General features: G+C 44.8%; 1 protein-coding gene across 1 annotated transcript in view; it reads right to left on the bottom strand.

Moving 5' to 3' along the window:
* Positions 1 to 8,236: 8,236 nt before the first annotated feature.
* The window catches only part of LOC136433810 (glutamate receptor ionotropic, delta-1-like), a 31,268-nt gene continuing 25,482 nt past the window's right edge, over positions 8,237 to 14,022 (bottom strand). The window contains exons 13-18 of the mRNA XM_066426340.1: positions 13,639 to 13,798; positions 13,020 to 13,194; positions 12,077 to 12,228; positions 10,809 to 10,965; positions 10,215 to 10,464; positions 8,237 to 9,764 (exon numbers count right to left, since the gene is read on the bottom strand). Of these exons, the coding sequence (XP_066282437.1) occupies positions 9,468 to 9,764; positions 10,215 to 10,464; positions 10,809 to 10,965; positions 12,077 to 12,228; positions 13,020 to 13,194; positions 13,639 to 13,798 (1,191 nt within the window). The 3' untranslated portion in view covers positions 8,237 to 9,467. The remainder of the gene's footprint in view (positions 9,765 to 10,214; positions 10,465 to 10,808; positions 10,966 to 12,076; positions 12,229 to 13,019; positions 13,195 to 13,638; positions 13,799 to 14,022) is intronic.

Below are 14,022 nucleotides of genomic sequence, written 5' to 3'. Positions count from 1 at the left end.
CCCTGGTACTGGATGTTGTGTGCACTAGCACTGTTGTGTCTGTCCCTGGTACTGGATGTTGTGTGCACTAGCACTGTTGTGTCTGTCCCTGGTACTGGATGTTGTGTGCACTAGCACTGCTGTGTCTGTCCCTGATATTGAATTATTTGTATGCACTTGCACCGTTGTGTCTGTCCTTGGTATTGAATTTTGTGTGCACTAGCACCGTTGTGTCTGTTCCTGGTGCTAAACGTTGTGAACACTATCACTGTTGTGTCTGTCCCTGGTGCTGAACTCGTTATACCTGTCCCTGATACTGAATAGTTTACACCAGAACATGGTTCAGTATGAGCTTCGAAGCTATTTGTTAACGGGAATTAGAGATGAACTACGGGCGTTTAGGTTATGGGCGCTGTGATAGGATCTGGTACATAGACAAATTGTTTAACGATCCGGAATGACAGCCCAATCTTTAAAGTGTAAACACCTATCGCCTTTAATGGTTGAATTACGCCCCCACGTACATGTAACTATAACTCTTGTATACCAAGTGGGCATTCGTTTGCGTTAAGTGTACATGTACTCCACGTCATTTGTATTGTTCGTTTGAGATGTGCTTCCACAGATGGCACAGAACAGTACAATACATTTCCTCCCAAAATAACTTCGCGTGACGAATTCTACCGAGTTCTCCATAGACATTTGTTTTCAGGCCGTGCCCATATCGCCCTATAAAAATGCCCTTCATAATTGCAGACGACGTCGGTCCAGCTCGATGTTAAATGTGGATGTGAATGGAGTGAGAGGAAGGTCACGCACCATAAAAAAGTAATTGATACAGGTGAAGCAAAAGGACACGGGAACAGATTCCCCCCGTCGCGGCGGTGAATCGCTGCCGCTGCCGGCTCCCAATCGACCGTGGCCCATATTCCCGTTCAGAGCACCCATCTGTTGAATGTAATCACCGATGGCGGTAACGAGAAAACTTGCGGAGCGGGACGCCCATCTTACAGACGGGACTGAATGGGGAGTGGGTGAAATTTCCACGGTGAAATCTACTAACATCAGTAATCAATGGCGCGTTATGTGAGCCCAACAGGCACCATTTTGGGGCACATTACCTGTATCTGTATCTGTGTAGCCGGCATTACCACCCTTCGGCGACACACACTATCGTCGCAGGCACGAAGCAAGGAAGCAGCTGGTCATGTTACACTGATCGACCTATCACACCTAACCTTGGCACATCTGTTAGTTTAGAAAAATAATCTAGTGAGGATGGTCCTAAAGTACATGGTGGCAGCACCGATGTTCTGAACAGCGTTTCTGCCTCTTACAATACGGCCAGGTCAACAAGCCAGCATAAGACATAAAGATGGCAGCACAGTGGTGATGCGGACGTTCCACATGTAGGTTACCGCGCAAAGACAATGATATTCCTTTGACGGCCATGTGGCTTGGATGCTAGTGCTGTCCCATAACAACCCTCGGGGACCTGTCAGTGCACACAATAATGCTGTCACCATTTCATGACTTTTATGACTATGTCCCCTCCGGTATGAGAAACCCAAAGTCCAACAAATAATGTACCAAACAAATTCACAGCGTATTTAAACCTCTGAGCTGCTAAATCTATATGAATTGAATTAACGATAAGCGTAATATATATATAGGCTACAACTCTGCTTATCTTTCAAAATATTCATGAAGATACGTCTTAATGTGGGTATAGTAGATAATCTTCGAATTCGACATTTAGCCTTTAAGTGACGTAACAGATTGTAATCCAATTGGCCTACTCTGCAAATGGAAGAACAAAGCAGGACGTTCCTACTGATTCATTCTCTACCAGACTCCATGTGCGTGATTAATGGTGGCAAGAAATGAGTCTGGAACAGTGGTTGACCAACTAGTAGATTATGCCCGGCTGGCGAATCACTCAGATGGATAGATAAAGAAAAGCTGGTTGCCTTTCCAGCCCCAACGGTTAATGTGTTTCTAGACGAATAGTCACGCCGTGAACAGAGTCACTTTGTTTTAGTGTCTTTTTACAACTAGAATTAGCCATTGGGTCGGGTCACTTTCATCCACAAATTGCCCCCAATAAATGGGGTTGATGAAATCAGTGGGTAGACTCCGGGTTATAGGCCGCGCCGTAAAACGACGAATGGGGTGTCCCTGCGCCCGCACTGGTGACCTACATAGGCGGTGCCCCACTTCTAGTCCATATGTTCTCTTTATTTCTTTATTTGGGTTCATCACAAACAATGTGAAAGAGAGGGCAAAACAGGTGCCTAAGCATCTTTACAAGTTGAGCTCCATCTCCTTCGCCATTGTTCTGAACATTCATTGTTATATATCCTGTCTATCGACCACTGACTGAGTTGGAGAGATGTGTATTGATTCTCCGCTGTATAATTACCCATTCTATTTGCTTTCATCTTTGAAGAAGAGACCTTTACTACAGTAGCACAACAACGGAGCTCTAGATGAGGCCTGCACGGTAGCGTTGTATATTCGTAAAAGAGAAGCGAATGAACCATCAAGTAGCAGCGGTGTAACGTAACGGGGTCAAACGACCCGTTAATGCGTAAAATGTATCCACTGAGGGAAGAGTTTCTGACATACATTCACCAGTCTTGATACTGAATGCTAATCACACTGGCACGCTTATTACGTCTGTTCTTGGAACTGAATATTGTTCTCTATGGCATTGTTGTGTCTTCCATTGGTACTAAATGATATGCACACGGGCACTGTTGTGTTTGTCCTTGGTACTGAATGATGTTCTCTATGGCACTGTTGTGTCCTTCATTGGTACTAAATGACATGCACACGGGCACTGTTGTGTTTGTCCTTGGTACTGAATGATTTCTCTATGGCACTGTTGTGTCTGCCCTTGGTACTGAATATTGTTCTCTATGGCATTGTTGTGTCCTCTATTGGTACTAAATGACATGCACACGGGCACTGTTGTGTTTGTCATTGGTACTGAATGATGTTCTCTATGGCATTGTTGTGTCCTCCATTGGTACTAAATGACATGCAGCCGGGCACTGTTGTGTTTTTCCTTGGTACTGAATGATTTTCTCTATGGAACTGTTGTGTCTGCCCTTGGTACTGAATGCTGTTCTCTATGGCACTGTTGTGTCTGCCCTTGGTACTGAATGATGTTCTCTATGGCACTGTTGTGTCCTCCATTGGTACTAAATGAAATGCACACGGGCACTGTTGTGTCTGCCCTTGGTACTGAATGTTGTTCTCTATGGCACTGTTGTGTCCTCCATTGGTACTAAATGACATGCACACGGGCACTGTTGTGTCTATCATTGGTGCTGAATATTGTTCTCGCCGGGAGTGTTGTGTCTGCCCTTGGTACTGAAAGTTAATCTTACTAGCACTGTCTACTCAATTTTGTTTTCCCTGGAACTGGCCTGTCTTTCGTTCGTACTGAATAGTGTTCTTTCTAGCACCGTTGTACCTGTTCTTGGTACTGAATGTTGTACACACTAACATCGTCGTGTCTGTTCTTGGTGCTAAATGTTCACTTTGACACTGGTATGCCATTTTGAAGTCAATGAAAACAGTTTCAATTGTTCTTGATCAATATTCCCGAAACATCTCAAGACATCTAGAGATGCGAAGCCCATGTCGATATCTGGTACACAAAGTTTGAGCGACAATTTGTTAATTGAAACATCTGAACCTGCAGCCGTTTCGAAATTTTGTTAATTTCAAGCTTCAAATCCTTCCGTCTTAAAAGGTCTCAAGGGAGTTCTAATCCTTGATCCACACATACCTTTCCGACATGCAGAATGAGTGGATTTGGCTTACTCCCATATCGGGATTACAGCCCAGCATATAGTTTAAAGCCTTAAGTGCCTTTGGCAGCATACCAAGCTTGTTATCTTGTCTTTGGAGGGGAGACTGCTAGGCACCAGTCCAATTGGAAGACATCACTGTTCTTGCATCCAAATCGTATTTTGTGCGTACAGTAATAATTTTTCACTTCCATCCGTGCAGTTACTGGTCTAAGTCACCGCGAAGTTGTGCGGTGCATAGAATTGACAGCGGTATGCCGCAGGAGATAAGGAGACTTAAGATAACAAAGCAGAGGAGGCGGAAGTTGGGCCATAGCCAAAGTTACGAGCGTACATTACATGTTGACTATTGCAGTCTACGTGGAATGGAAACTAATTAGTAACGTTGTGTCTACGTAGCCTGGTAAGGGTAAAGATAAAGGTAGTCCCATAGCCTTTTGTGAGACCGTATGGGCAGTGGGTTGTTATCCACTGTGTCTATGGCACAGTATTGGAAGACGGAGTCCATCCCTCTCCTTCCACCACCTTTTTACCTCCCTAACCGAAGTAAGGTACCCATTTTGACACCGGGGTGGATTGAGGAAAGTCGTGTAAAGTGCCTTGCTCAAGAACACATCGTCTAGAAAGGAAAGCGAGGAATCGAACCCGGGACCGCTCGATCTGCTAAACACCCACAACCCCAACTTACTGCTCTTGGCCTTGATGTACATGTACCAATGCCGTGTGGTAACATACTGCAGATAGACACCAGTATGGCCGGGAAACTGATAGGAACTTGTGCACTCCGGCCGCTGCCTAGTTGTCTCCGTCAGGTCTGAACATCCATTCTGTTCCTTTTGCTGACAATCGCGCTGGAAATATGTTTCCTATAACCCGTTCCGGCTGGTATTGAAAGTGTGCAGCAGGTATTGGTGGTCACAAGACCCTTATTATTACAAGTCATCCCAAGATCTATCTAACACGATAATTTGGTGACCCCACAATCTTCAGATAAAAAGATACAAAACCCACGGAATTTCCGCTACAGTAAAATAAGCCGCTAGCACACCAAATATCAACACAGTCCATCGAGGGATTCTTCACTTATCCTGCATGTTCACGGACACCGAAGCACACACACACCAACCCGAACCAAAAACAGCGAAGGTAACAAACAGTACGCAGTGCGATTTCATCTCGTCTTTAGTAGGCACGATCTCGAAAGTAGATAACTTTCCTGACTGCCCCCTCCTCGGCTACCTTAATACCTACTTCGCAGCTATAACCTAGTAACTTAGGTGGGGATAGCTTCTCATTTCTGCCACTTGGGTTTATTAACACGGTGCCGACCTATTTTCCGCTGTCGTGCCCTGGAGGGAGGCAGAGGCGGGCTGATGAGAAAGTCATCCGGCCGTGAACGAACGGAGCGCACAGCAGGTGCCCCGGGTCACGACCGGCCTTAACTCCGCATTACGGATCGGTTTGCTTCAGTTGTTACGTACTTGTCAGACTATCGTGAGAGGATTCCGTAATTGGTCACATAGGACGCAGTTCAAAGTACCGAGATTTTACATCAGAGGAACTTATTGGCAAAGGCCAACAATAGTGTGTGGAGTAGGGGCACTGTGAAGGCGACCAAGGCAGAGGAACGGCTTCAAGTACATACAAGTCAACCTGACGGAATATTATCTTAATGAGATAACAAACTTATCTCTGACTTCAGGTTATGAGCTAACCCGCTGGCTTCTGCTGCATGCCCGTGTTGTCCACACGAGGGCTATTGAAAGCATATTTTACGATGATACTTTATTGGAAGCTTTATTTATTACCAGTATAGTTACTAGAATTAGTGTCTCAATGAAAAAAGTAGTTGCAACTTTACTTCCATCTAAATTGTACCCACTTAGCAGATAAAATACCACAAAAGCTGTGGCTAAAGCCGGTTTTCGTCTTAACCTCTGTTTGCTCATTTTGTAAAAAGTAATGTACTGTAAAATATGTGCCTTACGATTAAAATGATGTATACATTTACGTACTTGAAGACTAGGAAGACAGCAAAGCACTGCCTTTAGTAGGTTAGGCCACAGCTAGTGAAGTGTATGGATGCCATCAGGGGCTTATTGATTTTCGCCTGATTTCTAAAACAAAACAAGAACTTCCCCCCCCCCCGTCCAGAGCCGGGTAAAAATGACGAGAAAATACCGAAATTGGTAAATATGCAATGTGGTTGCCTTGATGGTTCTTGTAGAAATGAGTGTAGTTGAAGGCGCAACTCTACTGTGGTAGCCTAAAGTGCAGTTGCCATCTTGATAAGTGATGCTAGGCTACCACGCCAGTGCACTTCTTTGTGCACTACTTTGTATGCAGGAACGACATACTCCAACGTTTGTAGTATCTCTTTTGAAAATTTAGACATGGCTTTTTTTTACCCATCCCTTTTTATTCTCTCTTTAGATTTGGAGTTTGCAGTAGATGTCATGCATATAGCTTACTTGCTGTGGCCTTATCGCTATTCAGCGTGGCATCCAGCGCGCTGTGACTCCGTGTCTCGGCACGTCCTAGGTCAAATTACCGACGAAATGAACTTTTCACGCCTTGTGTAAGTTGATTCATTAGGATTAAGGGTTAGAAGACTAACTGGTAAGTGGTACACAGTGTCGTCAACTGGTAATCAAACCTGCTGGGGTCGAGCACAGGAACGTCGATCTCATCTATTAACGTTCACAGCACGTTTACTTGACCACACGAAGGATGCACGTACGTCCTGCGGTGTTACCTCCATGCAAAATTAAGGTACTGTTTTCGATGGCGTCTCTGTGTGTGTTTGTCTCTGTTTGTGTTTCATGCATACCTTATATGAATATCTGGATGGATTGGGATGATATTTGGTATGTGGGAAAGCAAAATTCAAGGTCAGAGTTTGGCCTCCCGACGGCTTTCCTTGGTATTGCAGCAGAATTTTCGTTTTTTTAATCTTTTGTCGGGACGTGATATGGTGGATGTTGTTAGCAATCCCAGTCAATTTTACTGGCTTATAAGCACACAAAAAATCAACATTTTGGTTCACCAGATGTGTAAATCCTGAAAACTTCCCTCCCTATGTTCTACAGCAAGAAAACTTGAATGTCAGTAAAAAACAGGGTTTTGTCATTCGAATGTAACAACGTAAGTCTTGTGGGTCAATCCTCATAGAAACGAGTCAACTATCCGTGATGGTGTGATCAGCGTGGCGGCTAAGATGATCTTCCTGCCGGCTCATCTTCGATTGCTCGCCGCTCGTGCCAAGTCAAGCTGGAACCGCAATTACGTACCTGCTCATGTGTTCGTGTAGAGGGCTTCAGGTTCGTGCGATATTGCACCGATACCGACATTGGACTGGCCGGGTCACACCTCGGTAGTTAAGCACAGTACGGAGCAATAGTATTTGACACCAGATGATAAGAAAAGAGGGAAAACAGTCATGACTTCAAGTATCAAGGGCTATCTACCCATCATGTACAAACCCAGGATTGAGTTCACAGGAATATCGTAACAACTGAAACATAGAAATATATCGAACATGACTAATTTGTGAGGGGAGTGAAGGAGGCCATCTACATCGGGGCGCACCAGCCTTCTCTCAACCGGGTCGGGGGGTCGATATCGACTTCCAGCAACCTTTGACCCATTGCTGACGTCACACGTGCATAAAGTCACATGTCCAGAGCGATTGAAGAAGACTCAGCGAGTCAGTCGAATATTCCGGTGAGCCCAATTTGGAGAACAGCTTATGGAGAACAGCTTATTCCCTCATACTGAATAGATGTCTGCTGTGGTCCAGTGTGAGATCCATAGATTACAGGAAGATCATTTTCACCGTGAACAAGACAACGAATGAGAGGAGAAGAGGTGAAATGCTTCTAAAGCAGCTGGTTTTTTTCCAAACCTCCTAAATCCGTTATCTTACAACCTTCGCCTTCATTCAATCGATGCGCCCACATCACGATTTTTTGCACATCAATCTTCCAAACGGACTGCCAATATGTCACTTTCGTTATGCTATATTTTAAATGCTGATATAACCCTGAAGAAATGAGATAACGTGTTTGTAAACCACACACATTAAGATCAATTTATTCGGACACATTCCGGATATGTCGAGAAAGTGGGTATGACCCTTATCTCAACACCTGTCTGATACAGATCTTTATTGCCACGCGTGCCTGAACACCTTTGCGTGATAGCCAAAGCCACACCTCTGCTTTGTAAGCATTGTCAGCTATGGGGCAAAAGAGGGGCCACTCTATAACTTCACCTGGGTTGAACTAGTCTGGTGTCCATCCTATTATAGCTCCGGATCCAGTTCGCTCTTCCAATTTCTTCCCCGAATCTTTAACAGCGAAGCGAACTGGAACTAGAATAGGATACTAGATACTTGGCTATCTTAAACCCTCTGACACAATATTGTAGCCAACAAACTCTGTTCTAAAGCTACGATGACTGTGTTTTATTTGTTTAAAAATTGGGACCTGCGAAGAAAAATACAGTACACTCCAAAGCAGCCATGACAAAAACAAGTGATTTGATGTTCACACGCTGAACAAATGCGAGGTGGATGTAAACTTCCATATAGACCACGATTTAGATGTTGCAATCTCTTATTTCATCCTCCGACTGATAACTGTTTAGTGTTGATCATATGCAAAACAGACGAGGACGAGTATGAAAAATAGGCTCCTTACTAGTCTTCTTCGACGTGGCTATTCATAATACAAATGGCACATAACATGTCACCATGGTGCCGTGCTATGGGCAAGTGACCATATGTGGCAGTAGCCTCCGTTGCAGACCCCACGCACAGGGCATCTTTTGTCAGCTGTCTGACAGATACTTGGTGTAGTCGCTTGCAGATCTGAGAGACCTGAAGGCCGTCCGGAGCAGCAAAAAATCAGGACCCAGTAACGTTTAACGATCAGGACGCATATTGATTGAGAGGCGTAGAGATTGCAATCTAGTAGAATCTAGATATCCCGATCGGAGTCTGCAAATAAGAGCTGTTCTTTTAACTGAAAACAGTCAGGGCTCTTAAACTTCGATTCATGCTACTTTAGATCCGTGAATCGATTCGAAATTTAGGTTTCATGAATGGGAGCCCACCCTAACACATTCCTAGAATCCTGACATAAACCCAGATTGGAATCGGCGATTCTGCTAGATCGCAACCCCTGCCCTAAAATATACACGTAGATGAAGAGAGAAGAAAATGCTCGATGGAGTCCGCAACGGAGGCCACCGTGGTAGGTAGAGGACAGGTACTGCCGAGCTGACACTGCGTCACCGTCCGAGTCAGCGTGGTGGTCGTTCCGTAAAACTGTTTTGACAGGTACTGTAGTCAAGTCCGGCGCCGGTGGCTTTTGAACATGCATGTCAACGTGAGACGACGGTGGTCTACAGTCATCGAAGACCTTAACGCGCACGTATACGTATTTACGTACGTAACGTACTGATTTTCGGCATTCTGTGGACGATGCCACAACAGCGATGCATATATTTTGACAGTCAGATTTCCTGCATTTAATCTCCTATGGCACAGAATCGTAGGATAATCCGGCACAACCCGTGTCGTGTGTGTCCTGTCCGCCAGTCTGGCGCGTGGAGACTGCACACCGCGCCCTGCGCAGTCCAAATGTGTGGTATCAGGCTGCCTTCTTACAGCCGCGTCGTGAAATCGTCCACATTTCTGACGTACTCTTGTTGTTTACTACATCCTTCTGGCGGCAACGCGAACTCGACTTTCTTCATGGGTACATATTCCTCCTTGTTCCTCTTGTTGGCCTCCCAGGAAGACTGTTTGACGGGCGTCTGGGCGGGAATCAGCAGGTTGGGCTGCACCTGCACCTGCGTGATGGTGGGGGACACGATGATGTGGATCTCGCCGTTGTCGTCTTTCCTAACGGTGACGTTGGACGGGCTCTGACACCCTCCCTTACAGGCCAGCTCTCCGTTCTGGGTGGGAGGGAAGGCATTACTACATTACATATCGTAATGACTTTGAGCTCTTCGATTGCCACAATGATATAACGTAGACGTGTAGACGTCATCTACAACAGTTTGTTATTAACACAAAAGCTACCTGTGTAATGCTTGATATAGAACACACGACTGTAACTTTATAGCGAAACACATGAAAAGATTTATATATTGAGTTCACTTATACTCAGAAAACAAAGTACAAGTTACTAAATGCTTCACGTAATTCAATACTAGCGTTCATAAAAGGGCTTCGTGGCAGGACTCTTATCTGGCTTATATACACATGCTGTTTTCTTATGGTTGTATACCTGATGATAGTGATGGTGGATATGGTGATGAATATGATGATGAAGATGATTGTATGTCAATTCAGAATACAGCTCGTCATGAGCAAAATAGAATAGCCTACTAATAAGAGTCTACCTCTTTGGCGGGGAAGTTTCGTTTCTCCCTGCGTCTGCGGTACATGTGCCACAGAACCTCCAGAAGCGCCACGGCACACGCAAGCACCACGCCGATGGCCAGCACGCAGAACACACCCGCGAAGTTGTCCAGGTCCAGCGCAGAGCTCGAGCTCGCAGCGCCATCTTGGTCCAACTTGCACTTGCCGTTCTTGGGCCACCACCTGTGCCTGAGCTTGTCCAACGTGCCCGAGTCCTGGAGCTGTAGAATGCTGGGGGTGAAAAATTACCGGAGTGAGTCGTTACGCAATAGCACGACGCGAAGAGAAAAGATGAACTGCCGTGGATAAAAGATGAATGCGAGTCCAAGTCTTTGTAGAGGCAGAGAAGCCCTTAGAAGGCCTGACAAAAGTGACGTACTATTCCTCAATGCCAAGTTCGGTCGATACCGTACTGTATTATGAGCGCCGACTTCGACTTTTTCTGCCGAACCCTCCTTAGGGGTTACTCTAGCGTATGCAAGATGAATATCGGGGTCCATTCCCTTAATTCATCTTGGCTTTGTAGGCAGTGTTGCCTTTCATGCCTTTTCCAATCGTGAGACGTGCACACTTACGCTAATGTGAACTCGTCTCGGTAGGGGTCGGCGCTGGGGAAAGCGATGCCGTATCCTTTACTGTAGATGGATTTGCCGACGGTGGTCAGCTCGCAGTTCTTGTCGGTGAGAGCCTCGTACTCGATCACGGGGACGTCCCAGAGGAAGGCGTACTTCCCTGGGAGACGGAGAGAAGGCAATTGGGTCAGCAGCTAAATCATGCACAAGCACACGCCCCGATAAGGTCGTGTTCGCGTATAAAAGAAATCGTTACTGACACAACAAAAGTACAGCGACTTTCGTATGGTCTACTTCATCTATACATACATATAGTCAAGTGGATACAAATGATTAACCTATACATAAATGCATATATCTTGAACAGAGATGAACAAATCAACATGTTGAGTCCAACTTATCATTTACACACTTGGTTCTAAGGTCTAGACATTCTTTGAAATAAAGATAACATCACGTCTATAGTTTTCATATACATGTATTTGTCTCAAAAAGGAAAACGTACACACAACGGTCGGAATGTATTCTGATGCAACAGAATCAGATACAGTGATGAATTCTATGCAGAGTATATGCTCGACATGCCTGATAACACATTGCAACTTAGGTTCCACATCAGTCAAGGGTTAAATAATGTCTAGTCTACTGTCTGAATTTTTTTCATTTCAATTGATATCAACGATTCACCAGCCAGTCTGATCGCCCGGAGTCTCGCGTAGGCACTTACGTTCTGAGTACGTGCTTCATACAGACGGCGTCCGATTCACTTGAAACTTATCATTGCAACTTCCTAAAGTCAGATTAGAATCCGGTCGTAGAAAATTTGCGTGAATTTGCATGGAATGATTTGCCGTCTACAGTTAGAGAGGCCACGTCTGGCCTAACTTTCAACAGCTACTAAAACATTACTGCTGACCTCTGACCCGGCCTGCCAGATTGACAATAATTTATGGTGTATGATTAGGATTTGATGCTCGGTTGTGTATATATTGTTATATTGGTTACTTTTTGTTCATTAGTTTATCGTAATTCCTTGTTTATGTTATTCTATACAGGGCACGCCTATTAAGCAGTGTGTTAGAATTTTTGAAATCTAGAGAATATTTTTGACAATTCACAACGTCACCAATGCTAATCAGGCGTACCGTACGTATAGCTGCCAAACTTTTGATGGACATGCCATGTAGGTCCGGCCCAACGCAAACCTAGTGGTCTACTCTCTTATACTAATGCACTTGAATCGGATCATGTCTGCGGCAGTGTGCTCTCACCTTTCCTGACCCGCTGGAACCCTTCTTGCGCCGTCCTGACGAGCGCTGCAGAGTTGTTTTCACTCTTCATGAAAGACCAAAGCCGTTGGTACGTCTCGACATCCGAGGACGCCAGGAACTGAGCGATGCTGGTGTCTGTGACTGTCCCGTACCTGCAAACGTGTTAACAACATTCATTGTGTTCAGTGTTGCATCGTTACCACTGTGAAGCGGGGGCATTTCAATCAGCTGGTGTGTTTGTTTGTTTGTTCGTTTGTTTGTCCTGGTGTGCGTCCGCAGTTGTGTGAATATTGTAGAGTGGCAGGATGTACTACAAGACGGAAGTGATGTTATGGGATACCCGGAGAACTGGAAGTATCTAATTGTATTCATTGTTGCATCATTACCCCGGTGAAATGGGGGTGTTGTATTCAGTTTGTTTGTTTTTTTGTTTTTTTTGTTTTTTTGTTGTCTTGGTGTGCGTCCGTAGTTAGGTGATTATTGCATAGTGGCAGAATGTACTATAAGACGGAAGCGGTGTACTGGGATACTTAAAGAATTGGGGGTCTGGTTTACCTTGTTATACTATAACATACTCATATGATAATACTCAGAAAAAACAGCTTCGGATTACAATACATATATGATTTGATTCGTTCATGTGTAATATCCGCACACTTGTATTTGTGAATAAAAGGGTACAGCTTGAGCCTCCATTTCACTTAGACGGCAATCCCTGAGCGACTGTTGAGCGAACAAATTTAAGTTGGAAGTGTGTGACTCTTGATTTTATAATTGAAATAAAACAAAACAAAACACACTTAAAAAAAATTGCTCTTTGTTCATGAAATTCGTTGAGCGATCACTCATTTTTTTGCTCGCTCAGTGGTTGCAGCCTCTATCACAAGGACATGTTACATACAACCAATTGAAAGCTTTAGATGAATTAAATGGTGTGCCTTACGGTATGTCAGTCTGTGAGGCGAGGTCATCGAAGGATCGGATGGGCGAGTCCATCCGGGTCACGGTAAGGAAAGCTGCCAGGTTGGCCGTGTAGGATGATATGATAATGAGGGTGAAGAGCCACCAGACACCGGTCAGGATCCGAGTGGGCATGCGCCCGATAGTCAGGTCGCCACCTACGAACAAGCAACATTTTGAGCGATTTCATGATTTAGTGCAAAACAAAAGAGACCCATGCAGTTCTAAAATAGCTGTTAGGGGGCCCAAACCTATACCACTTTTTTTCGGGACCAAGAGTTGTCTACCACTCTTAAACCATGACCATAGCATGTCACGAACATGAGATACCAAAACAGACAGTTCTGCTGCAGTACCATAGAAAGCTGTTGGAGAAACATAATTCAAGTTTAACTTTTATTCCTCGACATCTACCCAAAAACATGTAACAAATACCTACATGTTTTTACTGCTATTGCTATACGATTAAATGTCTATATATGTGCTAATAAGCAATAAACAACCATACGAATCCATCAATGGTTTCTTGCATTACATTGTTTAAGAAAACTTTCTTGGCGAAGTAAATGAGTAGAATGTGTTAAAAACATGACGTTGCCCACCTTGTTGCACGAAAGACCCGTAGACGAACCACATGGTGTTCCTCAGGTTGAAGTCGGCCCCGTCGCTCGGGTCGTCGCTCGTCTTCCTGGTGCCGATTCTGTGCAGTAGGAACAACACCGCACTCACCAGGATGAACGCCGCGATGGTGCACAGCCACACCTGCAGGAACACAACACGGTGGGAATCGTGAGTCGCTGACTCACAGCTTCTTTTGTCGCAATATCTTACTTGAAACCCTTGTCACACATGGCCGATCATGGCCTACCAACCTGCAGACCACGGTTAACCGTTGGGAGTTCGTCGTGAATTGCGAACAAACTAATCTGTGGTTGGGAGTTGATCGACGAGGTTGCCAACTAGCTTGTAAAAAACTCGTCTATAAA

This window comes from Branchiostoma lanceolatum, chromosome 4 (assembly GCF_035083965.1).
Source record: "Branchiostoma lanceolatum isolate klBraLanc5 chromosome 4, klBraLanc5.hap2, whole genome shotgun sequence".
Taxonomy (NCBI): domain Eukaryota; kingdom Metazoa; phylum Chordata; class Leptocardii; order Amphioxiformes; family Branchiostomatidae; genus Branchiostoma; species Branchiostoma lanceolatum.
Note: the sequence above shows the minus strand (reverse complement) of the source record. Positions and strands in the feature narration are given on the sequence as shown.